At 42.8% G+C, this 24,529-nt stretch overlaps 2 protein-coding genes across 2 annotated transcripts in view; one reads left to right on the top strand and one right to left on the bottom strand.

Annotated features, from left to right (window-relative positions):
* The window catches only part of TRAM2 (translocation associated membrane protein 2), a 107,141-nt gene extending 88,423 nt beyond the window's left edge, over positions 1–18,718 (top strand). Inside the window, exons 5-11 of the mRNA XM_069070591.1 lie at positions 4,604–4,662; positions 5,897–5,981; positions 6,653–6,723; positions 9,602–9,706; positions 11,067–11,210; positions 11,730–11,893; positions 12,961–18,718. Coding sequence (XP_068926692.1) covers positions 4,604–4,662; positions 5,897–5,981; positions 6,653–6,723; positions 9,602–9,706; positions 11,067–11,210; positions 11,730–11,893; positions 12,961–13,034 — 702 coding nt within the window. The 3' untranslated portion in view covers positions 13,035–18,718. The remainder of the gene's footprint in view (positions 1–4,603; positions 4,663–5,896; positions 5,982–6,652; positions 6,724–9,601; positions 9,707–11,066; positions 11,211–11,729; positions 11,894–12,960) is intronic.
* Positions 18,719–18,813: 95 nt separating this feature from the next.
* Positions 18,814–24,529, bottom strand: part of EFHC1 (EF-hand domain containing 1) — an 89,104-nt gene continuing 83,388 nt past the window's right edge. The window contains exons 10-11 of the mRNA XM_069070590.1: positions 23,037–23,253; positions 18,814–20,990 (exon numbers count right to left, since the gene is read on the bottom strand). Of these exons, the coding sequence (XP_068926691.1) occupies positions 20,919–20,990; positions 23,037–23,253 (289 nt within the window). The 3' untranslated portion in view covers positions 18,814–20,918. The remainder of the gene's footprint in view (positions 20,991–23,036; positions 23,254–24,529) is intronic.

The following is a 24,529-nucleotide window of genomic DNA, read 5'->3' as shown; positions in this document are numbered from 1 at the left end:
TTGGGTCAATTCGTAAAAGTCTTCCCAGTTTTCCCTGAAGCTGTCCCTTTCATTGTTCCTTATAGCACATTATTATTATTACATTCATATACATTCATATTTACTTAGACATTCCCCAATTTATGGGCACTCCTTAATTTCCAGTTTAGAGCTAGAAAGTAGTTAAGTTTTAAAATCATACTATTCTAACTAGTAGAAATAACCCTTTTGGCTAACCATTCCCAACTTCTTAAAACTAAATTGAAGCCCCTGTTCAGTCTTCCTTTTTTCATTTGCTTATAGGGGGAAGATTTCAAAGGGTAGGGAAAGCTCCTCTTTTCTCTAGAGTTCTCAGAGAATAGGTAGCATGCTTCATATAGAATAGGTAGCATCATAGATTTAGAGTTGGAGAAACCTCAGAGGTCAACCACCTCATTTTACAGATGAAGAAACTGAAACTCAGTGAGTTCATAGCATTGGAGATTTTGAGTTGTAAGGGGCCTCAGAAACCATCCAGTTTAACTCCATCATAAGGCAATATGGTGTAGTCCATAGAGCACTGGACTTGAAGTCAAGACCACCTACTTTCATATCCCATCCCAGATACTTACTAACTTTGTGACCCTCAGCAAGTTACTTAACTTTTCTGTGCCTCGGTTTCCTCATCTGTAAAACTAGAGGGTTGAGATTGATGGCCTCTAGCATGTCCCTTTCACCTTTAAATCCCTGATCCTAGGGATGCTATTATTTTTTAAAATAATATTTTACTTTTTTCCAATTAAATGTAAAAATGTTTTTAGCATTCATTTTTTAAAATTTTGAATTCCAAATTCTCTCCGCCCTTCTTCCCCTCCCCTTCCCTGAGACAGTAAGCAGTTTTATATAGGTTATACATGCTCAGTCATGCAAAACATTTCCATCTTAATCATGTTGTGACAGAAAACACAAACCAAAAAAAGGAAGAAAATAAAGTGGGAAAATAGTATGCTCTGATCTGTATTCACTCCATCAGTTCATTCTCTGGAGGCAGATAGCATTTTTTCTTCATGAGTCCTTTGGAATTATCTTGGATCCTTGTATTATTGAGAATAACTAAGTCATTCACAATTGATTATAGTACAATATTGCTGTTGCTGTGTACAGTGTTCTCTTGGTTCTGCTCGTTTCACTTTGCATCAGTTCATGTGAGTCTTTCCAGGTTTTTCTGAAATCATCCTGTTCATCATTTCTTACAGCACAGTAGCATTCCATTGCGATCATATACCACAACTTGTTTATCCATTCTCCGGCTGATGGACATCCCTTCGGATGGCATCATTTTACAGACAAGAAAACTGAGGTCCAGAGAGTTAAAAGGATCAGATCGTGGATTTAGAGATAGATTGACCTCAGAGCTCATCTAATCCAGCCTCCTCATTTTACTGATGAAGAAGCAGGTGGGGGGTGAAGTGGTTTGCCTCAGATCACACAAGTTGTAAGTTTCAGAGACAGGATTCACATCCAGGACATCTGACTATAAAACAAACATTTCTTGAGCACTTGATATTCTCACATAACTTCTAAAGTCATTATATTGTCGTTGATGAATAAAAATTATATACAGAGGTTTATTTAGAAAAGGAGTTAGGAGTTGTGGTTGACCTTATTATCTTAGACTTTTGGTTGTATGGGGCTGTGTTTCACAGTCCATGGTTTGTCTCACAGTACATATGAACCCATCAAGTGATGGGCTATTATTGGGTTCAAGTGTATCTTTATTTTCTTTGTTCATAAATAGTTGGGGGTGGGGTCAGTGCTTGTTGGGAGAAAGTGGGGGACTTTCAATTTAGGCCCCATTTATAAAATCAGAAAAGACCTTTAAAGGGTCTGCCAGTCTGTCTGCCTGTTTGCAGTGAAGATTCAGACCTCAGATGTGTTTGTCAGCATGTTAGGGACTGTAGCTAGGTATGGGCATCTAAAGCAGGCCATAACTAACTTGTGTTGTCTGGCGAGTCAGACCTCTAAAGTTAACCCCTTGGGCTCCAGAGGCATGTGACCACTCCTCCTTAGGCAGCTGTTTGGCCAGCCCTCTGGAAAAGACGGCTCATTTACTGACTAGTGAGTCATTTCTTCTCTGGTTCCTGCTTATCCTCTCCTTCCCACTCCACCCCCTCCTTCTGCCACCCCAGTTCCAGACCTAGTGGACTGCACAGGCTCCCCGTTTGCAATCAGGGCAACATTTTTTCTGTTGGGATCTTTTTGTTTGTTAGTTTCAGAGTTTCCATAGCTTTGTTTCCTGAGCAAACAGGCCACTAAGCTGGAGACAGTTTGCATTTAACATGTAAAGCTGATGGGGGGGGGGGGGGGGGGAGGCGTGGCTTTAGGTTTTCTGTCCTTACACAGCCAGTCTTTCTTTGGCAGGAATGCTTTCCCTGCTTCAGATTTCTGTAGACCGACTCACAAATAACATTTTTTGTTGATAAGTATACAGTACTACTTCCTGTAGGAAGGAACTGTCACCTCCTTGGGTTTTTTCTCATTCTCTGAAACTGGCTGGAGGTGCCACACCCTTAATTTGAGAAGAGAAAGACAGTAAAGTTGTCCTCTGCCTGGCCTGGCAGATTTCTAATCAGGACATAGCTGTCAGGAAGAATAGCAGGGTGATGAAGATAGAGAGTGTGGGTGTGGAGCATTGATCAAATACTGAAACAAGGACTTCCACCAATCTCTTATGTCTCATACATGTGTGAGATACGGAGACCACAATCAGGAAGGGTCATGAATGTGCTCTTTGTAGAATGTGTGTCCTTTGAGAATTCTGGGGATTTAAAAGAAAAAAGGGAAGAAAAAGGAAGAGAGTTATATGCTTTCTCCACCCCAGATACTGGGCTTCTGCATGGTTCTCCTCCCCTCCCTTCCTCTGTCATCTCTGTATATGGTTCTGATCTGCTTTGCTGAAGTAGAACCAGGCAGTTAGTTTTTTGGTCCAGTACTCTGGTGGTGGTGCTGATGATGATGATTAGTTGTATCTCACCCCATCTGGGGTCTTCTTAGCACAGATACTGGACTGGTTTGCCATTTCCTTCTCCAGATCATCTTTCAGATGAGGAGACTGAATCAAACAGGGTTAAGTGATTTGCTCAGGGCCACACAGCCAGTAAGTGTCTGAAGCCGACTTTGAACTGAGGTCCTCCTGACTCCAGGGTCAACGCTTTATCCATTGCACCACCTAGCTGCAGAAACACTGTAGCACAAAGGAAAAGTGAGATGTACAAATCTAGAGACTTCTCCATCCCAAAAGTTCAAACAGACTGTTTGCGCCCAGCCTGTGATAGAGCCTTCTGAGTTCCTATTAGCCTGATGGCCACAGTTGACCAAACACTGTGATGTCATTGGTCCTCTTAGAGTATGAAGGATGAATGACAACATATGGTTGGTTCTGAGATAGCAGGAGGAAGCCTGTTGTCTTGGCTGTTTTTCTGTCTGTAGACATTTCTTTATGACTCGGGTGGTTTGTTAAGAACTAACAAAGAAAACCAGTAGGTTTTTTTTTCTTTTTGGATATAAGGCCAGTGAAAACTACTTAGGGAATATGTCCCATCTAACCAAGATTCAGTAGCATCGTCTTTGTATTCTTGTGGTGGTATTTATATATTTTAAAGTTGAGGATTAAAAATCACTGATATACCCTTCTCACTAAATCATCTTGACCTTCCATAATTCCCCTTATACCTAATGTAGTTGTGAAAGCCATTCTGACCAATGAAAACCATTTATTCCCTGATTCCTTCCACTTGGATACTCTTGATCAAGTCCAACTAAGTCTTGTTCTCCAAAACTTCAGGCTAAGTTTATTGACCGCAGGAATATAGTACTAGACCAGAAGATTGGTTGCCTTCTATTTTAGATCTAGTTCTTCTTCTCCTCAGTAGAGTATAAGCTTCTTAAATGTAGAGAATGTTTTCTTTGTGTCTTCAGTGCCCAGCATGAGGTGCTATATGCAGTAGGTGCTTAATAAGTGTTTATTGCATTGAGTTCTTCTTTAACAACTATGTCAATTGGGTCTGATTCTTTCCATCTGTAAAATATGATGTGCCTTTCTTAGCCTCCCAAGAATAAGGATAGGGACTGTTGACTGTACCTATGATTTAATTGGTATGAAATTTCCATTGGTAGGGAAATCTCAGATGAGGAAATTCCCTCTGCCAATGCAGGTTGACACCTTTTATGCAACGGATAGTCTTAGAAAACTGTCTAGAGCACTGAGACATTAAATTACTTGCACTGCCTTCTTGCCTCCAAGGAGAGGTCCCTTATCCACTGTATAATGCTAAGGCATCTAGTTTGTATAGTAGAGGAAATTCTGGTATTGGGTCAGAAAGACCTGAGTTCAAATTCTGTTTCAGACAAAATTTAGCTCTCAAGGATACTAGGAGAAGAGTAAAATTCTCAAGTCAGTTGGAAAGAAAGAAATATAGAAAATGCTAGGATCTCTATTACTTAGAGCATTTGTGGTGGTATGAAAAGTGAATGGGCTTTTTAATTTTTTCCGTGGTGTAGATAGTGCCACCAGAAGCAAAAATGACCCCTACAATATTTCTCAGGACTGTTTCCTTTAATTCTTGTCTTTTGTTTCCCCCTATAGGAAGGATACTTAACAAATCCAAGAAGCCTCTGGGAAAACTACCCTCATGTGTATCTCCCGTAAGTATAGTTCAGTACTCAGCGCAATATTTCACTAGTTCACTGGCTTCTATAAGGAAATGACAAGAGTTCACAGGCCATTTGGGATCTACTCTGACTCATGCACATCCCTGGCTCATTAAGTGTGTTGTTGGAGATAAATTGTTGGCATTATATGATTGTAAGTAAATTGGTGTTTCCTCCAAAAATGCTTTGGGGATAGGATAGATTCATGATATCTTTAAGGTGAAAGGTCATTAAATCCATTCCCCTGCTGCTAGGAGTCACTTCACCTACAACCTATTAGACAGGTAAGTACATAAAGGTCTCTAAACATGACATTGCCTCTTAAGGATCCATTCTAGCATATTATAATCTTTTTACTTGGTTGATCTTTCTCTCTTTCTATCCTCTATCCTTTTATAGCATAAGTTCCTTTTTTTCTTGTTTGGTCCTTAGTGAATTTCGTTCTCTTCTCCACATTACTGGTACTTTATCACTCATCTCCTCTGAAGTCATACCCCAGTGTCTCTCATTCAGGCATGGAAGCACACCTTGATCCTCAGAGGCTCAAGGTTGTATTAGCAGGTACAAGTCCTGCCACTATGAATAGACTTCCATGGTATAATGGTTAAAGTATTGGATCTGGAGTTGGAAAGACCCAGATTCAGATCCTCCCCCAACACTTAATAGCTATGTGACCATGGACAAACCCACTAAACCTCTGTAAGCCTCTGCTTCCTCACCTGTAAAACAAGGCATTGGCCTTTTGATGGCCTTTTATGTCGTTTCCGTCTCTAAGTCGATGATTCAGTGTGTCCAGTTGTGATCTGTGGGAAAGTCAGCCAGCCAGGGACCAGGCTGGCTAAGTTTGGAGAGTTTTTATCACCAGAGGGTTAGCTTCCAGATGATAGAGACTCAGGAAGACTATTCATTAAAGCCAGGTCCTGGGTACTGCTGCCTGTGTCAGTCGAAAGAATACAGACACTAGTAAAATCATGGATCCTTTAGCTAAGTGATGTATTCAGATAATTAGGCTAAAGAGCCTTTAACCTTTGCTCACCACTCTTTTCCAGCACTTTAATCATTTGTGGCATTCTTCTTAAATTCTTTAAAGAGGGTATGAGGGGTGGGAAGGACATGGAGCATTGGGTACATAGCATATAGCCAAGAAGTAGACCAGATATAGGAGTGATAGTATTCCTGATCGTGACTGGGCCCAGACTTTTCCATGCCTCTTGCCCTTGTGTTCCAGCTTCCAGGTGAAGTTCTTCTATCTTTGCCAGCTGGCTTACTGGCTACATGCCCTTCCGGAGCTGTACTTCCAGAAGGTTCGGAAGGTGAGTAGCTCTTGATTCTGATTTCTTTTCTCAGAAAGGCATAGCTGAGCCACCTCCCCCTTTTAGGATGTCCTGAAGGCCTTTCCTCATTTTGCTTCCCAGAAATACCCTTATTTCTTCCCACAGGGAGATAGAGATTATAGGATGGTGGTTGACCTGTTTTCCCTAGTGTTTATTTAAAATCCTTGAATACCTGTAAGTGTTAGTCTGATTTTTAGTTCCCATGATGATAAACTTATTTACTACTGGAGTTTCCCCATTTTTCATACTTCCCTTATCCGGTCCTCTTCCATCAAGCCATGAGGCTACAAGACTGTTTGGAAAGCTTTTTGATGAAAATATCTTCCCGGCAGTCTTTTCATAATTTCCTTGAGCTTTTGCTTCCAATAACATCATCCTGCTAGCCTCTGTTCTGTCTCCACCCATTCCTCACCCTTTTCCCCTCAAGCCAGAGCTACTGCTGTTCTTTCTCACTTGCAACAGGCTCCCTGGGCTCTATTCACAAATGGTCACTGCTGAGTCAGCCTTTTCTGCCTTTGCCTGCAAACAGTGGGTGCCAAGTTGGACAGCTCCAGTTCCATCACTTCTCTAACTAACTCCTGTCCTGCTGTATCCTTGGGCTTTGGTTGCTGGGAAGGGGAAATTCACAGTTTGGTCATTTCTGTTTCCAGGAGGAGATTCCACGTCAGCTGCAGTATATCTGTCTGTACTTGGTTCACATAGCTGGAGCATACCTCTTAAAGTAAGTGGCACCTCAGAGTCTCTCCTTTCTGTGCCATCTGAGGCTGTGTTCCTGCTGCCAGGTGCCAGGTGGTGGATGCCAACAGAACTCATGCCCTTGGGATTCTCTGCTTCCAGTTGTTAGTATACGAACAGGGAAAAGTAGACTTGGAATGGCAAGCATTCATTAAGTGTCAAGCCCTATTCAAAGCATAGGAAATACCCATAGAAAAGCAGGACAGTTCCTGATCTCATAAAGCCCATATTTGAATTGGGGGAGGCAGCACATATTGGAGATTGAGCTGCTGGGTAAATGGAACAGTCTTGTTTTGCCTTTTTTTTTTTTTTTTGGAGGGAGGAAGGCAGGACAATTGGGGTTAAGTGACTTGCCCGAGGTCATGTGGCTAGTACATGTTAAGAGTCTGAGGCCATATTTGAACTCAGGTCCTCCTGACTCCAGGGCTGGTGCTATATTCACTGCGTCACCTAGCCGCCCCTAAATGGAACACTCTTAAGGCACAGCAGCTAATGCAGATGGCAAGACTCCACTGAGTTTCTGACTGACTTGTCATAGAGTTTAGTGTTGTCATTGGGAGAGTAGCTGGGGTAGTCATTAAGGATCAGTAGTTAGTAAACATTATTAAGTGTCACCTATGTGCCAGGCACTGTGCTGAGTGCTGGGGAAGAAAAAAAAAAAAGGTAGAAGAAAGTCTCTGCCCCCAGGGGAATTCCATTCTAAGTGAGGAGGCCACATCCAGACACCTGTGTGCAATCAAGCCATGTACAGATGAATATTTGAGAATGAGAATTAAGGTCAGGAATCTTGAGCTTTGAAGGGACCTCAAGAGACCAGCAGGGCTAAGCCTCTTGATTTTATATAAGAAGAAACTCTAGCCCAGAGTGGTTAGATATTTTGCCCAAGATCACACAGGGTGTGTCAGAGGTAGGATTTGAACCCAACTCTAGAGCCAGTGCTTTATCTACTCACTTTGTATCATGCCTCCTTACTCTGTTTTCATTAAAAAGTGATTAGAATCACATCAGATTATCACATTAGAAAGTGATAACTGGAACGTTCTGTTGTCCTGAGTAACCTGATGGCTTTGGGGAGTCAGGTCCCCCCACTCTACCCCCTGCCCTGTAAATCAGGGGAAGAGCAAAGTGACCCATTGTATGCCCTCCCTTGTGGGATGTCAGCTCCTCCCTTATTACAGCTGCTTTCTTCCAAGGTGCTGCCCCAAAGAACTCATGCACATTATTAGCTTATTCTTATAACACGCTTCTGGTGACACTGAGTGGTCTTGTCTTCATATTACATCCAAGAAGAGAGATAAAGAGTCGTGGGGTAGGTGGCTGCTCTGGGTGGCTCAGTAAGCTGGTGGGGGGGGCTTCCTGCCTGAAATCTCCTGTCCTTGTCCTTCGGCGGCTCTGTGGCAGAGTATTCCAAGGAGTGTAGGTTTGTGGGGCAGAGACTGGGGGAGGGTTTGAAGTTAGCTGTAGCAAAGAAACCTAAGTTGAAGGTTTGTATCCCTGGAGCCCTTGATGCCATATAAAAATCACCACGCGCAAATGCTCCATTGTACAGCCCCCTCTTCCTACTTGTGTGACCTTGGGCAAATCACTTCACCCCTCAGGGTCTCATTTTCCTCATCTGTAAAATGCAAGCATTGGACTGGATAATCTGACATCCAGTGTAGCTCTTGATCCTGTAGTCTGTGTGTGACTATATTATGATGATTCATCACTCTTCCTAATATCAGCTTGCATTCATATAGTGAGGCAGCAGGTGCTGGACTAGGAGTCAGGAAGAGATGACCTTGTAGCTCTGAATTTCCAGTTACCTGCTAGAGGTCAGTTATTCAGTCAGAAAGTATTTTTGAAGTGCCTACTATGTGCCAGGCACTGTGCTAGCATTGGGGGTACAAAGAGAGGCAGGTTTCCCTGCAAGGAGTTTGTGGTCTGATGTGGGCGAAACCATGAAAACTATGGACAGATAAACTCTGGGATAAATTGGTGATAATCAACAGAGGGAAGGCACTAGCATTAAGGGAGATCAGGATAGACTTCTTATAGAAGGTGAGATTTTCCACTGGGACTTGAAGGAAGCCAGGAGGAGGAGATGAGGAGGGAGAGCATTCCAGGTATGGGGGGAAGGTCAGTGAAGGTGGTGGAGTCACTGAGCTGGTATTGCCACCCCCAGAATCTAAGTGCCCTTTCTGTCCTCAAGCATCTTCTGAAATTGAATGACCACCACCTAATCCATATGTCTGTAAAATAAGGTGTGATGACTTCTAGAAACCTCTTCTAGTTCTAAATAAATGATCAAGAATTGACAGACTCCTGGGATGCCATGGATACAAAGATAAGAATTGAAACAGTCCCAGCCCTGAAGGAGCTTCCCTTCTATTGGAAAAGACTACATATAAGTAGATGAAAAATAAATAGGTAATTTGGGGGAAGGTAGCACGTTCAGTTGGGAGGATCTGAAAAGACCTCACATGAGAAAGTGTTGAACTGTGAGGCTTAGACTTAACCAAGAGATAACTTCCTCAGAAAGGCACCTTTTTCTTCCATTTGACACTTGAGTGGTAGGAATAGGAAGGGGTTTGTCATTCCAAGGTGATTCTTTTTCCAGCGATGTACTGGAACCAGTTCATACAGGCTCTCAGGAGGTTGTTAGGTGTGGGCATTTACAGCTTGTGAGAGTTTTGTTGTTGTTGATTGTGTGGACTTAAGTGGTGGAGAAAATAGTTTAATGCTGATTAAACTTAAGTGTATGTACCTTGGCTGGGGTGGGGGGTGGGGTGGATGGACCCAGTTGTTAAAACATTTACTCAGCAAACCACTGGTTGGATCCATGACCATCCGGGGTGACTTTTCCCATCCCAATTTCTTCACAGCCTGACCCGCCTGGGCCTGATCCTGCTGCTGCTGCAGTACGTGGCTGAGTTTCTTTTCCACATGGCGCGGCTTTTCTACTTTGCAGATGAGAACAATGAGAAGCTGTAAGTGGTGACAGAAAGGGCACTACCTACTGAGCACAGGAGGACAGATCCAGGGCAAGAGGCAGGGGGAGAACTTTAAAAGATGTAGCTCCCAGCCTCTAAGTAATGTCAAGCCATATCCTGGACCAGACTGTATGTCTCTGAAGCCCTAGCTGTTAATAACCTTCTTGCTCTGTGCCTCACACGTGACATTCCAACTCCTCCCTTCCTTTCTCTGTCTTCCATTCTCACCTTTGCTCCTTAAAATCTCGAGTTTCCTTCAATACTCAGCTCCCACCCCCTGTGCCCAGCTTCCCTTCCCACTGCTCTTTCCGTTTATCCTCCACTCCCTAAAAAAATTATCTTGTATACATTGTGATGATAGAGAACTGGCCTCAAGAGTCAGGAAGGCCTGGAATCAAGTCCCCTCTAACACATACATTGATCCTACACAGCTCACCTGACTTCTCAGGATTTGGCAACTGATTGAACAAGGTTACACTCCAGAAGCCCAACCCATAGCCCTGAAAGGATGCCTTTTACAGTATACCAACTGTACAGTAGCAGCTTCACACTTAGCTCTAATTGTTAGAAAGTTTTTACAAATATTTATTTATTTATTTTTGCTAAGTCACTTAACCTCTCTGCCTTGGTTTCCTTTTCTGAAATATGAGGATACCACCACCTGGCCCACCTACCTTACAAGGAACAAATGAGATTATAGCAGTAGTAATGATGGTAGCTGACATTTATACAGTGAGATAATATTTGTAAAGCACTTTGCGGAACAAAGCACTATAGAAATGCTAGCTATCATCGGCATCATCATTTGCAGAGCACTCTGTATATTTCATCTCCATTTGATCCTTACAATAGGTATAATTTTTAAGAGCTGAGAGGGACCTTTGAATTATTTTTAATCCAGTGCCTTAACTTTACACATGAGGAAGTTTAGGCTCCCCGAAGGGGAAGGAACTTCATCAGGGTCACACCAAGTAGTAAGTTTAGTCAGGAGTCAAACCTTGAGGCTCCATATTCAGTGCTGTTTTCTGCAGAAGTGAAAGCACTTTGTAAGTATATAGTGCTATACAGCTGTGATTAATATCTTTGTTGCTATTCCTTCTGGGTGGCTTATAATTCTCTCTCTCTCTCTCTCTCTCTCTCTCTCTCTCTCTCTCTCTCTTTCTCTCTCTCTCTCTCTCTCTCTCTCTCTCTCTCCCTCTCTCCCTCTCCCCCTCTCCCCTTCTCTCCTTCTCTCCCTCTCCCCTCTCTCTTCTCTCTCCCTCCCTCCCTCCCTCTCTTCCTTCTCCTCTCCCCCCCATATTCCTGGGAGGAGAAATGGCTCTGAAGCCTGGTCCCTTTTTTTCTCCTATGTGGGCAGCTTTAACTCCTGGGCAGTAGTGTTTGTGGTCACCCGCCTCTTCACCCTCACCCTCGCTGTACTGGCCATTGGGTTTGGACTGGCTCGTATGGAAAATCAAACTTTTGAACCGGAGAAAGGCAACTTTAATACCTTGCTGTTCAGGTGAGTTGGATGGTATTATAAGGGAATAATATAATTTGGGGCCCCCTTCATCTCTTACTCAGAAAAGCGTGTGGACCTGTAGAGGGATGAGTGAATGGTAGATTCTCCCCATTGAGGAGGCAGACATCTCTGAATTGTAGGAGGATGAGGTCATGTTGTTCTGCTCTTGCCCAGACCATGTTAGGCAGGAGCCTGCCAAAAATTATCTGTTTTCCTTCTCATGTTCCTCCCTGTAGAGCCAGTTTCCTTGGGGGGATTATTTTTTTTTCTGTTTCTTGAAATCACCACCAACATCAGAAATATACCTGGGTCTCTTTACTTTTGTCCCTTGATGACTGAAGTGATTCCTGGGACCGATACCAGTGTTGTTCTGGTAGCCTCTGATGGTTAGAGTGGGGAAGGGTGACATGGGAATTGTGGGAGCATTTGGCCTTGCTCCTCCATCCCTTCTAGCCCAGGGAAGCAGCGGGGTCCTTGGTGCCTCTGATCTCAATGCTGGCTCCTGTTGGTATTTCCCAGGCTATGTGTGCTGCTTTTGGTGTGTGCCTCCCAGGCTTGGATGATGTGGCGCTTCATCCACTCCCAGCTGCGGCGCTGGCGGGAGTACTGGAACGAGCAGAGCGCCAAGAAGAGAGTGATGGTTGCCCCCAGACTGCCAGCCAAGCTAATCAAGAGGGAATCTGGTGAGTGCCAGGATTCCCGCCATGGAGATGAGCTGGGGTTCATCTGAGATGGGTGGGGAGGGATGCCAAGGCCTAAGGCTCTTTGGACCATACTGGTAGGATGGGCCATGGAGGGCTCCTCCTCTCTGTTTCCCTGCCTCTTTGACTCTTGCCAGGACCTGGCTGGCACGTGCCTGGGCTTGGGCCAGGGAATAGTCTGTGGGCGGTAACAACACTGACTCAGCTGGGAGTGCTGCTTCTCGCTGCTCGGGGCAGGGAACTCTGACGGGAAGCAGGCTCTCTAGGGTGGCTTCTGGGAGCTTTTCCAGGAGCAGCTGCGGCCGATGCCCTTCTCCTTCCCCTGCTCGGCAGACTGTCCTTACCTGCCCCTTCCCCATGGAACTCCCTGCCTCCCTGATCGTAGGGTACCAACTTTCTCTTCAGCTGCCTTTAGGACTCTTAGGATTAAAGTAACTGGGGAGGGCAGTCTTGTAAATGGGAGTCTCTCTCTCTCCCTCCTGCTTCCTTCTCTATGAGCTTCAATTATCAGGTAGGTGATTGGTCAGGCCTTCGCTTCTGGTCAGTCTTGGTGGCTAGTCAGACAACACCAGAAACTATTCCCTGACTTGGAGGGCCAGAGAGGACTAATCCCACTCTTCTGGATCTACTGATATGGGCTTGGGGGAGGGACTACACACAACCTTGGCAGAACTTGGGCTCCCAGCAAATTGTTAGTGCCCTGTACTGTCAGGAAGGTCTCCAAATGATCTTCTCATCCCTGACATGTTTTCCTTCAAGGAATACATTGAAGGAAAGTATTTAAGAAAGGGACAGCCCTTAGGAGAATGCTAGGGCAGGGAGAACAGAACTATGGGGACCTGGCTGCTATTTTTCTTTTAATCTTAGGACCTGGAAATTATTTTTTTCTCCTTTTGGTTGTTCCCAAATGCTGTGGTTTTATCATTCTCTGTTCCTAACCCTTTTTCCTCTGACCTCAGACTGACTTCCTCTCTTCATGTGCTGGTATTTTCCTTTTGGCAACAAACTATGTATATGTCTATGTGCATTTGTTTCTCTCCACTTGCCAGGTTACCACGAAAATGGAGTACTGAAAGCAGAGAATGGGATGTCCCCACGCACTAAGAAGTTGAAGGCTCCTTAAAGCCAGAATGTGGAGAACAGGAATCCTTCCTAGTGGGGTGTGCAGTATAGAGGCCACCGGCCCAGGACTAAGTTACTGCCCATATTTTTCTGCTTGCTACACTCCCATCTCGAACAGCTGAAACATGTCTTTGGAAAGTCTCTCTCTCTCTCTCCTCTCTCTCTCCTCTCTCTCTTTCCTCTCTCTCTCTCTCTCTCTCTCTCTCTCTCTCTCTCTCTCTCTCTCATGTCTTTGTCTCTCTTTGCTCCCTTTTTTATAATACATTTTCAATAAAACCAAAAATCTTCTTTCTTTTATGTTCTTGAGCCAACTCACTTCCTCATATCCTTTGTTCGCTGGGGAACCTAGAATTCTTGATCTTCATAGATGTTCTTTCTCTGTCTCTTGGCTGTTTTTGTTCACCAATGTTTTTCTTACATTATTGTGCAATTATTCGTTGTCTGATTTTTGTGATTAAGGAAGCCCGCTTTTTTCATCAGTGCTGTGCAGCTTCAGCTCCTCGTGGGCCTAATGCATTTCCAGGGAGCATCCGCTTGGGGCTGTTCCTTATTAACAGATATCCATGTCCTTGGCCTGTTGCACCCTGTGGTTCAACACATAGGATGGACGATAGGAGGAGAAATGACTGGATCCTAACATCTGCCCTTCTTGACTAGTCATTTAATAGCTCTGTTTAGCTGCCAGATGTTTTGTTTCCAGTTCCCCATGGGCTGTCCTAAGCCCCAGAAGTACCACAGTGAATTCAGATGTCACATGCAGAATTTGGCATTGGGATGTAGTAACTCAGCCATGAAATGGGAGTCTTGACTCTTGGATCCTGGAACTGAAGGGATACTTGCCTGCTGTTAATCCATTAGGGCGGTGCTGTTGGAGGATCAGCTTCCTTTCCTCCTCATACCCTAAGGCAAAAACAAAGGCAAAGTAGACTGAGGCTGGGGCCCATTTTGGAAGGCGGGCTGTGAGACTGATGTGATGCTGATCAGTTCCTTTCTTCTATGTCCCAATCCACAGTTGCTTTATTGACAGATTGATAAGCATCCCAAGGCCCGGAGCAATCTTGGGCCCCACTCTGGAAGAAGACTTGGCATCCTGGTTGTAAAACCTCTTCAACTTCCATTTATTTAGGTGGTCTCACTCTCTTCTGGACCTTTGCACCTTCCTCCCCATCCTGTTTGTAATTTAGCTTTGAGGGGCAGGATGGGTGCCTGCCTGACTCTTTGGCCTTACTGATGGCCCCCTTTTTTTTTTTTTTTTCTGTGCAACTTGTTCTCATCATGGATGGTTGGTGGTTATGGAGTATACCCCATGATACAAAAGAGGCCAAGTCCATCTTCTTGATATCTCTGCCCTCAAGAGAAAACCTTCAAAGCTCTGTATGGTCTTATGAAGTCCTGTGGGGGAAGAAAGGGAGTTAGATTTTAAAGAATCTTAAGAATCCTGAATTCTCTATAGAGGTGAAAGGGAATAGCTCTGGGTGCCCAGAATCAGTATCATCTCTTACCCTGCTGCAGGAACATGCCTTCATCTGGTATAAGACTGGATTGAGTTTGTGTTATAAGAGACTGAGTTAGGATATCATCACTTCTTTGGGTTTCTTGGGCAAGGTCAGTCATTCTGTCTTCAAGCTATCCTCAAAAAAAGGAGTTGGGTTTCCATATAGAAGCCCCAATGCAGCTGGATCACAGATAGATGGACTTGCATTTGCCATTCAACAGGGATTAGTTGGAAAGGGTATCTTCTATCACTTGGACCCCCTCTTCTCCTTCTAGGACCAGGTTATGAATAGGGATGAGAATAGATCATCAAGCCTATTGATTTTCTTTGAGAATTGACAGGGTGTTGAATGAGAATAGATGGCTCCTCCTTTCCCTGACTCCTCTTCCCTTGGAATTTTCTCAGGGTGACAGAATGGATAGAGTGGTTTTGGCATCAACCAGGCAGGCCTCTGTTTGAGAGCCTTCTCAATTTCTCTTAGATAGCTAGAAGATAATCTGTAGCAAATGAGTTCCAGCTTTCTCCTACCCCTTATTGTCTAGTCCTCTGCCAACAGAGGCTGTGGCTTCCGGACTTTTCTCTAAGAGCAGTGAGCTGTTAATTATTAAGCCAGTTAACTTCTTAAGGCACCACCTGACTCTTCTTTCCTCATACCCATAGTCTCTGGTACTCACTCGGTCCTGTCACTGATAGAGCCATACTCACTCCCTGCCAAAAGTTGTCACCTGAGGCGAACGCTTGTCATGCTGCTCACACAGATTTACCCATGTTTTGTCTTAAGATGCTTTTACTTTCACGGGGTCCCCAGGAGGTTCCAGCAGGTTTCTAGGTGGTGTGGTATATCCTAGATGGACTTAACAGACCAAGAGCAGGCAAGAAGCAATGGTTCTTTTCAGGGTATATGTACATCAGGAGAATCTAGGAATAAGACCGGTGTCTAATGGTATTGAACTTGCAAGTTCTGATTTAGTGCACGTACAATGCGTACGTAGCTATACTTGTTCACTACAAATTCATTTAAATGCAAGGCCTTGTTAAGACTGGACCGAATTGTTTTGAAAGGGGCTATGTTAAGACATATCTACTTTATCCCTAATCTTAGGGCTTCTTGGGCAGGTCAGCCATTCTGCCCTAATTCTTGGGAGGTGATGACTAGTGACCCATGAACCCACTCAACCAAAGTGCTAAGACACCAGTTAAGTCCCTGCTTTCCTCCTCACCATCCAGTCTGAGGCCTGGTTTCTATTACCCTCATTCTCCTGTGGGAATGGGAATGAGAGTCTAATCTACCTCACCCACTGTCTTTCTCTCAGTGGGGTCTGTTGGCTTTTGTGGCATCAGTGTACTTGGAATTAAAGGGAAAAATAAGGCTATGTTAGGGGCCACTGTGGGATAGGTGCCTGTCGTCTTCCTTGGGGTGGAGGGGGCGGCCAGGGTTTTGGTTTGGGGATATTTAATATGTAGCCCAGCATCTGGGCTCTAGCACCTGTACATTTGGCCAAGTGTACCTGTCTCTGTAGAAGAGGTCTGGATAGTTGACACTGATGGGAAGGAGTCACTTAAACTTCAGATAGATTGTTCCAGGGAGAGGTGATAGGCCAAGTTGAAAGGGGACTGCTTCTCAACTCTGGAAGTTCATTCTTATCTGTTTACAGTATTATCTGATTTAGCACCTGAACCCAGATAGTCCCTGAAAGCCTGCTATATTTCTTGTCTGACATTTCAGGCATTGAAGAACCCAGGGTACACTTCTGTGCTCTGTCCATCTTAGAAATTCCTGTAGGACACAACAAAGCTTCACAGTACGGTTTGAATTTGAGTTGTATCTGTATCCAGAACTTTCCTGCTAACTCTCCTTCATATCAGCTCAGTGTGAGGGCTCTAAGCAGTGGGGACACACTTTCCCTCGAGCTTGAGCAAGATGTTGGTCTGGATTTCTTCCAGATGCTAAAGTAGCCCCATCTGCTTTCAGTAGGGTTTGGATGAGAAGACACTATTGGGTAAGCTTGGATCCAGCTGTTAGTTTCCAATGACTTCCCTCCTAGAATCTTAGTGTTCACATTGGAGTGGTCCTGACTTTTGATCTTGTAAGGGATCCCTCCCCCTCTGGGTACTAGAAGAGTACTGAAGTGAATGAGGAAAGCTCAGAGGATGGCGTTCTGTAGGCTTCCTTCCTTCATCCTACATGCCTGATTCATATCCTTTATTTATCCTTTATCTGAACTGTGTCCTTATTTCTGAGGCCATATATGACTTCAGGGAGCCTTTTGGTTAACCTAACTGGTGGGGCAAGGTGACTGATAAAGGAAAACAAAAAAGACTTCATCCAGCCTTGCTGTAGTTAGACAGCAGACCAAGGCTTCCTCCTTGGCCTGCCTTGACCTTCTAAGCAGGACCTCAATACAGAGTCATCTAAAATTCTCAGCACTCTAAAGGCCAAGAGAGCCCTCTCCTTGCCTTTAACCCTCTGCTGGCTAACTATTCTTACTGGGTGTCCTTGGGTTCAAAGAGAGCTGTAAAAAAAAATGCAAGACCCTGCATCAGTGTTGGCTCCCCCGTGCCTAGCACCTCCTTGTAGCAGTTTTGTAATTCTTAGGAGTAGATGATTTATTCTTTCTGTATAACAAGTGCCTTACTTTTGCCGATGCATTCTTTTGAACACCGACATACGTACTGTACAGAGTTCTCCATTTCTTCCTGCTAACATGACTGTGTGGTCTGTGTGCCTCCCAAGGACACTGCACCCAGGAGTGGCCATCTATGAAGGGGACACAGCACGTGACAGTCTCGCTTCCTTGGTCTCTGTGCCTTTATCTTATTTCCATTGTTACCTTAGTATGCTTTTGGCTATATCTCTTGGCTTTTGCCTCAGTTGATTTTTAGGGTTCTTCATACCAGGCTGCAGAAGCGGGGTAGCTTCTCTAGGTATGGGTGTAGACTGGGGTGGCAGGCCTTCCAGTCCCAAGCAGTGCTCAGATTCTTATGGCATCATACCCTCCCCGCCCACCCACACCATGAACACCATGAACTTAACATCCTTCTCTTGTCCCTTCCCAGACAGCTCCTAATTATAACCCCATCTCTTCCTGATTCGCTTCTTCGTTCAACCCAAAGTCTATAATCTGGAGCTCACTCTTCCTTCCAGACACAAGTGTTAATTTGTAGACGTAGTTGCCGGTTTTACAGAAAGCCAGGTCAGCGTGGTCCCTTGTCATAGAAATGCCGTATTTAGTTAATAATTCAGTGTTATCCATGTGTTGCCAGCAGTTCTCCCTCCCCCGACTTCTTCCGGGTTGTGCAATAACTCTCCCAGAACTTGTTAGTTTCTGTAGTTCCTTCTGTCCATTATGAAGCCCTGGAAGTTGGGAAGAGATGGGACACGTAGGAGGAACCATCATCCTTCAGTGGAGAAATTCCAGCCATTCCTCTCTAGCTGCAATTCTCCTTGTCCTAGATAGGTTTCTGTGGCTCTGTGTTAGAACATGTAGCAAAATGTAGAAATACATATTTTTTAAAAAAAAACTTGTTGAAAAAATCCTCATAATGGGGCATTAATGTGTTCAATTTTGAATATGGCATTTGGGAGTAAGATTATGGCATAGTGTTCCTGGATGCGCTGCCATTCCGGCCTCCATCTTTACCAAAAGGCATTCCAGGGTTTTAGATGGGATGGGAGAGGATGCTTGTTCACAAGGAGAAGTGGTTTTCAGTACAACCTAGGCACAGGTGGTCCTGCTCTCTCCTGGCTGTGGGCCTGCAAGCTCAGCCCTTTCCTTGGGTATAGATATGATGGGATCAAATTGCAAATATCCCAATCCCTATTTTAATAAACAGCTGAAAGATATACTGAAGCTACTGGTGCCCTGAGCAGACCATAATGCAAAGGTAGATACATTGCCTTTTTTTTAAACCTATTTTAGCTTGTTTATTTTATGGACCAAATTTCAACAAGGAACTCAAGGAAAATTGTACCTGCCATATTTATGCATCTGTGTAAAAGGGTTGTTTTATCTGTTTTTACTTTTGATGCAACTTTTCTCCAAATTCCTTTTCCATTGTTCCCTTGCCCAACTTAAAAAGTTACAGTTTTGTATGGATTTTTTTTTTTGTTGAAAATGTGCATTTTGAAACAAATGAACAACAAAAATATTTTCTGAAATAACTGAATAAAAGGCATAGAATTATCAATCCTTAATGTCTGGTATTCTTTGAGTTATATTAACTTATCTTGAAAACTGATATCTCTAATTGAATGTGATTTTATTGGGGAAAGTAGCAGTCCATCTCTAGGATTTATTTTTAGTTTTTCTATTTTTTTTCCACTAAGTTTCTACAGCTAGTAGCCCTTTTAAAATAACTTTTACCTGAGATGACCCACCTTATAAACATAGGAACAAGAGATATAGGACTCAGCATGGAGACATGTAGAGTTCCTGTCTTAGGTGCTGGGCAGAAAACTACATGCTCTCTTTATTTGGGACTTGAATTGGAAGTTGCAAGAAGGGAAAGGAATTTTCTTGGCAATGAACACTCCCAGTTGGCTTCATTCTCTGAAATTCTTATCCAATGATGACTATTTTAAATATTTGAATATGAGAATGGAGTAGGAAATGGATGCTGGATACATGTGAATATCAGTGCAACAAAGTGCCAGAATTGGTTGCTGAATAGACTTATCCAAGTGTTATTAGAAATGGCAACCATAGGGAACCCAGTGGTTCTCAGTTCTGTGGGCTTTCTCCATTTTGGCTTGATGGAGTATGCACACAATTACATAGGGTCTCATCACCTGGTATACAAAGATGCTTCAATAGGTTTCAATAGGAGGCTATTTTACACATTTTATACATTCAGTATGGAATCTACTAGACTTTTCATAGGTTCAGATTCTTGTTTCAGCTAGATACCTTGGGGTTACTCATTTTAAATTGTCTTTTTTATCTTTGGGAACCAACCCTGTTAGGAAACCTTGGAGGGAGGAGTTGGGCAGAGTTCCTAGGCCTGGGCAGATATTTTGGGCTCACCAGTCCTTAATCTTTTCTTCCTATTTATCCATTCCAAAGATTCAGAGGTTTGTGAGATGCAGGATGGTTATCAGTTTTCAGCACTTCTGAGTAGTACCACCTTGCCATAAAAATCCAGGTCCTGAGTAGTGATCAATTAACATACAATCCTCATTCAGGGTGCAAAATGGAATCAACACATTGTGCAGAAGCCACACCTAAACAGCCATCCACAGCTACACAAGTTCTGATATTTTGTAAATTGATAGTTTGAAAAGTAGTATTTTCTTTCTAGACAGCCTTTGGCCAGTGGGTAGGACCCTCACTGATTTCTTGCCCTTTCCACCATCATTGTTAGTACAGTCTGGTGTGAAATAATACTTAACATTAAGCTGTTGTCTGTTAGGCCTCAGTCCAGATTCCAGGCAAATGCTTCCCAGGAATGATGGTTTGTACAGGGTAATTAGTGACACTTTATGGGTACTTTGCTATTTAGAATTTCAGTAGGAAAAATTATTTGATCTGTCTTCCATGGTTATTACCACTTGGCTGCATCATATAAACCAAACAGATGTGTGTGGGAGTGTGGTCCCTAGAAAACTACCTTTGATGGAACGTGAAATTGTACCCCTGTCCGGCTTTTTTTTTTTTTAATCCATCTGATGGAGCAAGTCAGCCCCAACTTTTCAATTCCTGGTAAATTTCCCAGGGGGATTAGAGTATTTGAATAATTCTCACCATATTCAAAACTGACATCTTTCCCTGAGGCATTTCTAGTCATTTCAACGGACCTGTCATCCAGTGGTGCATACTGCACATGGCAGAAAGAAATGTAGATATCATATAATGAGGGGAGAAATGTGTGGGTAAAGGTCTGGGATGAAGAGGGGCTGAAATGTTGAAATCCCGAGTGCCACCAAAACTCTGGTTCAGAGGGTAATGGCTTATCTCAGAAACTAGGGAAATCCAAGAGAAAAATCAAGTTTTGGGGCATACATGAGAATCTAAATTTGGCAGAAAAGTTAATCGTTACTCAAGAACTTGTATTGAGTAGTCCAAGTTCCAAATTGGCCCGAGACCATTTTCTTATTTCCTGTTCAAGCTACCCTAAAATACCCAGAATCTAGGGGCAGCAGCGAATGCAAGTCCCGTGTGTTGTGTCCATGACCCCAGACCATGCTTCTCATTGGCCTTCCTTGGGCTTGTGGTCACTACTCCCCCCAAAAGGTGTGCACAAATCCATTCCAACTTCAGCCCCGCTCGTAGTTTAAGGAACAAAACAAATGTCACCTCAGGAGTTCGTTGTGTGTTTCTAAGGGTACATGTGTATTTAAAACTAATTTCATCCATAGAAAAATCTCATTGAGTCTTCTCCAGAGAGGTCAGGTCACTGGGAGAAAGCTCTTAGGAAGTTGTAGTAGTTGATTTTGCCTTCTCCACTAGAACACATTCTGATTAACTGCAAAAGAGCAAACAGGGAACATGAGGAAGGGGAAAGTATATTTCATTCAACTGCGTAGAGGCAGTCACGATAGTCATCTCATATGTATAGCACTTTTCAGTTTTCAAAGTTTTATCACAAGCATTTAATAAAAACACGAGTCCGTAGAGATTCTCATTTAAAAGATTAAGACTGCTTAATTCGTACAGCAAGGCACACTACTATGCTAATTTGACAGCTGTGGAAACAGGGTTAGGAGAGGTTTTGAGCAAAGTTTCATGGTTGCTGGATGATAACTAAAGTGTCCTCCAAACTAATTCTTGGCATAAGTCCCCTTTTTGTCATTTACGCTTGAATTGTAATAAAATTAAGACTTTAATTGGAGAACATTTTTTTCCTAAAGTAAAACTAAGAACTTTCTCATAGCTTTGTATATAGAGATTCCCCCCAAAAGATAGAAATCAAAGGGATGCCTTTCAGTTGAGGAATGGCCAAATAAGTTGTGATTTATGTGACAGATTTACTATTGTGCTATAAGAAATGAGGAAAGCAAGTGGTTTCAAGGAGACATTGAAAGCTCTGTATGAATTGATGCAGAGTGAAGTGAGCAGAACCAGAAGAAGAATGTATACCATGACATCAATGTTTTAAAAATGGACAAATCTGAAGACTTAAAATGAAGAATAAAATGAGAAGAACCAGGAGAACAATTTATACAATAGCACATTAAAGATAAAATAACTCAAGGCCTCAAGAACTATGGTCAATACAAAGACTGTCCATGATTTCAAAGGATCAATGATGAAGTATATGAGGTGATAGACTTAGGTACAGAATGAAACGTGTATGTGTGTATGTGTGTGTGTGTGTGTGTGTGTGTGTGTGTGTGTGTGTGCGCATAGCCAATGTGGGGATTAGCTTTGCTTATGATGCATATTTCTTAAAAGAAATTTTTCTTCTTTTTCTGTGAGGTGGAGGTGGGAGGGAAAAGAAAATAGATTTCTGTTAATTAAAAATGTTTTTAAAAAATAGACTGGTGTAGAACTACAGATGTGGAATGCTGCATGCACTTTCAGATGAGGTCACTTAGTTTTGCTTGATTGTCGTACTTGGTTCTAAGAGACCTCTCAAAAAGTGAGGGCAATGTGCAAATGTTTAGTTGAATAAAAACTAAGCCCATCAATAACACTTTTTAGCACTTAACATTTAAGAAACAATAACTATATTGGTGTGCTATCAGTTTGGAACCTGAGTAGCCAGGTCTTTGGATCATATGTAGAAATGGAGCCTCAGCCTTACTCCAGTTTTCCCCCATCACTCCTTATCTGGTATTCCCAAGCTTAGGTCACTCCCTATAGTTAGGCTTCCTAGCTTATTTTTACTTTTAAAGTTTTCACATAAAATGTCCAGTCTTTTCTGGCTCTCAGTCTGCTTTGCAATCTATGCTTGTTTGGAAAAAAAACCCAGCAAGAATGATCTTGCATAGGTCACGGTTAATAATGATCAAAGACAGACATATCTGTGAACTTGAAGAGAACTGTGAAGATGGCCTACAATGTGGAACATGCTCCATTCCATTGCAAACTAGCCCTAGGAAGATGAGTTCATGGTGCTGCCTCCATTCTTCCAGTTGGCCAGGCCCAATCTTCTCCAGTAGATGCAGTTGTCATTTTGGTAGCCTTGGATGAAAAATCGCCCAGTAGAAGTAGGAGAGTCATGAGAATGGTGCCAGAGACTGCAACATCATACCATTCTGTCGGGCATAACCCAACAGGCTGTGGCTTCTCCTCTTCTCTATTTATTACCTCCCTGGTTTGAATCTGCCATGCTGAGCTTCCAGCCACTCAACCTTGTCCATTAGCAGGTGCTAATGACTCTTTACTCCTGCTATGGCTAACAGTGAGCCTTTCTGCTACCTCATAGGACTGATGAAGATTAAGTTTGCCCTTCCTAAGACTAGATTTCCCCTAGAAAAAGTGAGTATTTTGAAAAGCCTTGGAAATTAGTAACAGTGTTCTAATTAATACTGAATATAAATTGTGATTTTTTTTTCATAATACAGACCTGGTTAATAAGGCAATCATCAACTGGTAGGTTAAAATTTTTGCAGACAGCAAAGAACTGCTCTCTGTCCAAATATCCTGTTTCATTTTTGTCAAGAATTTGAAATGCTTCACGGACCGAGCCTTGTACTAAGAAACTACATTTCTTGAGTCGTTCCTGGATCTCCTTTATTAACGTTTCCAGGTCGTTACCCTCTTTAGAATCTGTAGTAAGTCCACTATGGAAGGAGAAAGAAATAAGTGAATACAGAATTCATTCTTGAGACTAGTCTTAACGGCATAAAACTTTCCATTTGGCACCTTTGGTAGAATTCTTAATGATCCCCACAGTTTTGTAGCTGAGCTGACCAGTAACTTTAATATCCTTTTAACTTAAACACTTTGATGAATGAGTGGGGCTGAACACAGTGCCAACAGGTGGTCCATTCTCATCAAGGATAAAAATAAAACACAACTAGAGGTTAAACATCCTAATCTACCACTTGTAATTTATTTCACTGCTGCCACCAGGAATCAACTCTGTCCCTTGCCTGGTTATCTCTAAGAGCTGTAGTGGATAGCATTGATCTTTTTTTTTTAACCCACCATTAATGTTAAACTATCTAAAAATAAATTCCTGAAGTTTGTTTTTTCTGTACTTTGCAGCTAAAAAGTAGGGACCTTTGGGAAACCTAATACTTCCTTCCCATTTAATTTTCTGTTTTGTTATGCTTTCTGTACAAGTTAAGAAATTGCTTCTTAGTATACAGTTATCCCTTCTACTTTGAGGGGTTTGGGGCAGAGCACCCCCATGATCTGGAAAATCTGCATAAACTTGTTTGGCTCTCCCTTCATACCAGAGAAGAAGAAGTTATGCATATTTGTGGTATTAAAAGATAAAATATGTTGATATTATACAATACTATATATTATTTTATGCATTTCTGAGTTCCTAAACTTTTTCTGTGTTGTCTGCTGGCCTCTGTGTGTTGTCTGCTGCTTCTGCAAAACTCCCCCAAATTTCTCATTTAAAAGTACAACTTGCAAAGTCCCACATTTTACTTACTTGGTTCTCCTCTAACCTGAGTTGAGAGTTGAATAGGTAAGTTCATCTAACAGAAGAAGAAAATGAGGCACAGAAAGCTTTGTTAGCTTACCCAGCATCACATAAGCTAAGGAGTAATAGGGCTGAGAGTAAAGCCAGTGTCAGGATCCAGTTGAATACCACTACTCTTTCTACTACATCTTGCTGGTCTTTGCTAATAAAGCCATTTTTCTAATGGATAGTTTCTGTTCTTACTCTCAGTCAGTCAGTATTTATTTATTTTGGTCTTTTTGGTAGGGTAGGGCAATTGGGGTTAAGTGACTTGCCCAAGGTAATAGAGCTAGTAAGTGTGAAGTGTCTGAGGTCAGGTTCTCTCTTCACTGCCCCACCTAGCTGCCCCATCAATAAGTATTTTTTAAGCACCTACCATGCTTCAGGCACTGTGCTGATCATTTAGGGACAGAAAGCTG

Source organism: Petaurus breviceps, unplaced genomic scaffold, assembly GCF_028583685.1.
Source record: "Petaurus breviceps papuanus isolate PSGF00001 unplaced genomic scaffold, PetGlider_PUasm1.0 90822, whole genome shotgun sequence".
Classification (NCBI taxonomy): Eukaryota; Metazoa; Chordata; class Mammalia; order Diprotodontia; family Petauridae; genus Petaurus; species Petaurus breviceps.
This window is presented reverse-complemented; position numbering and strand designations above follow the sequence as displayed.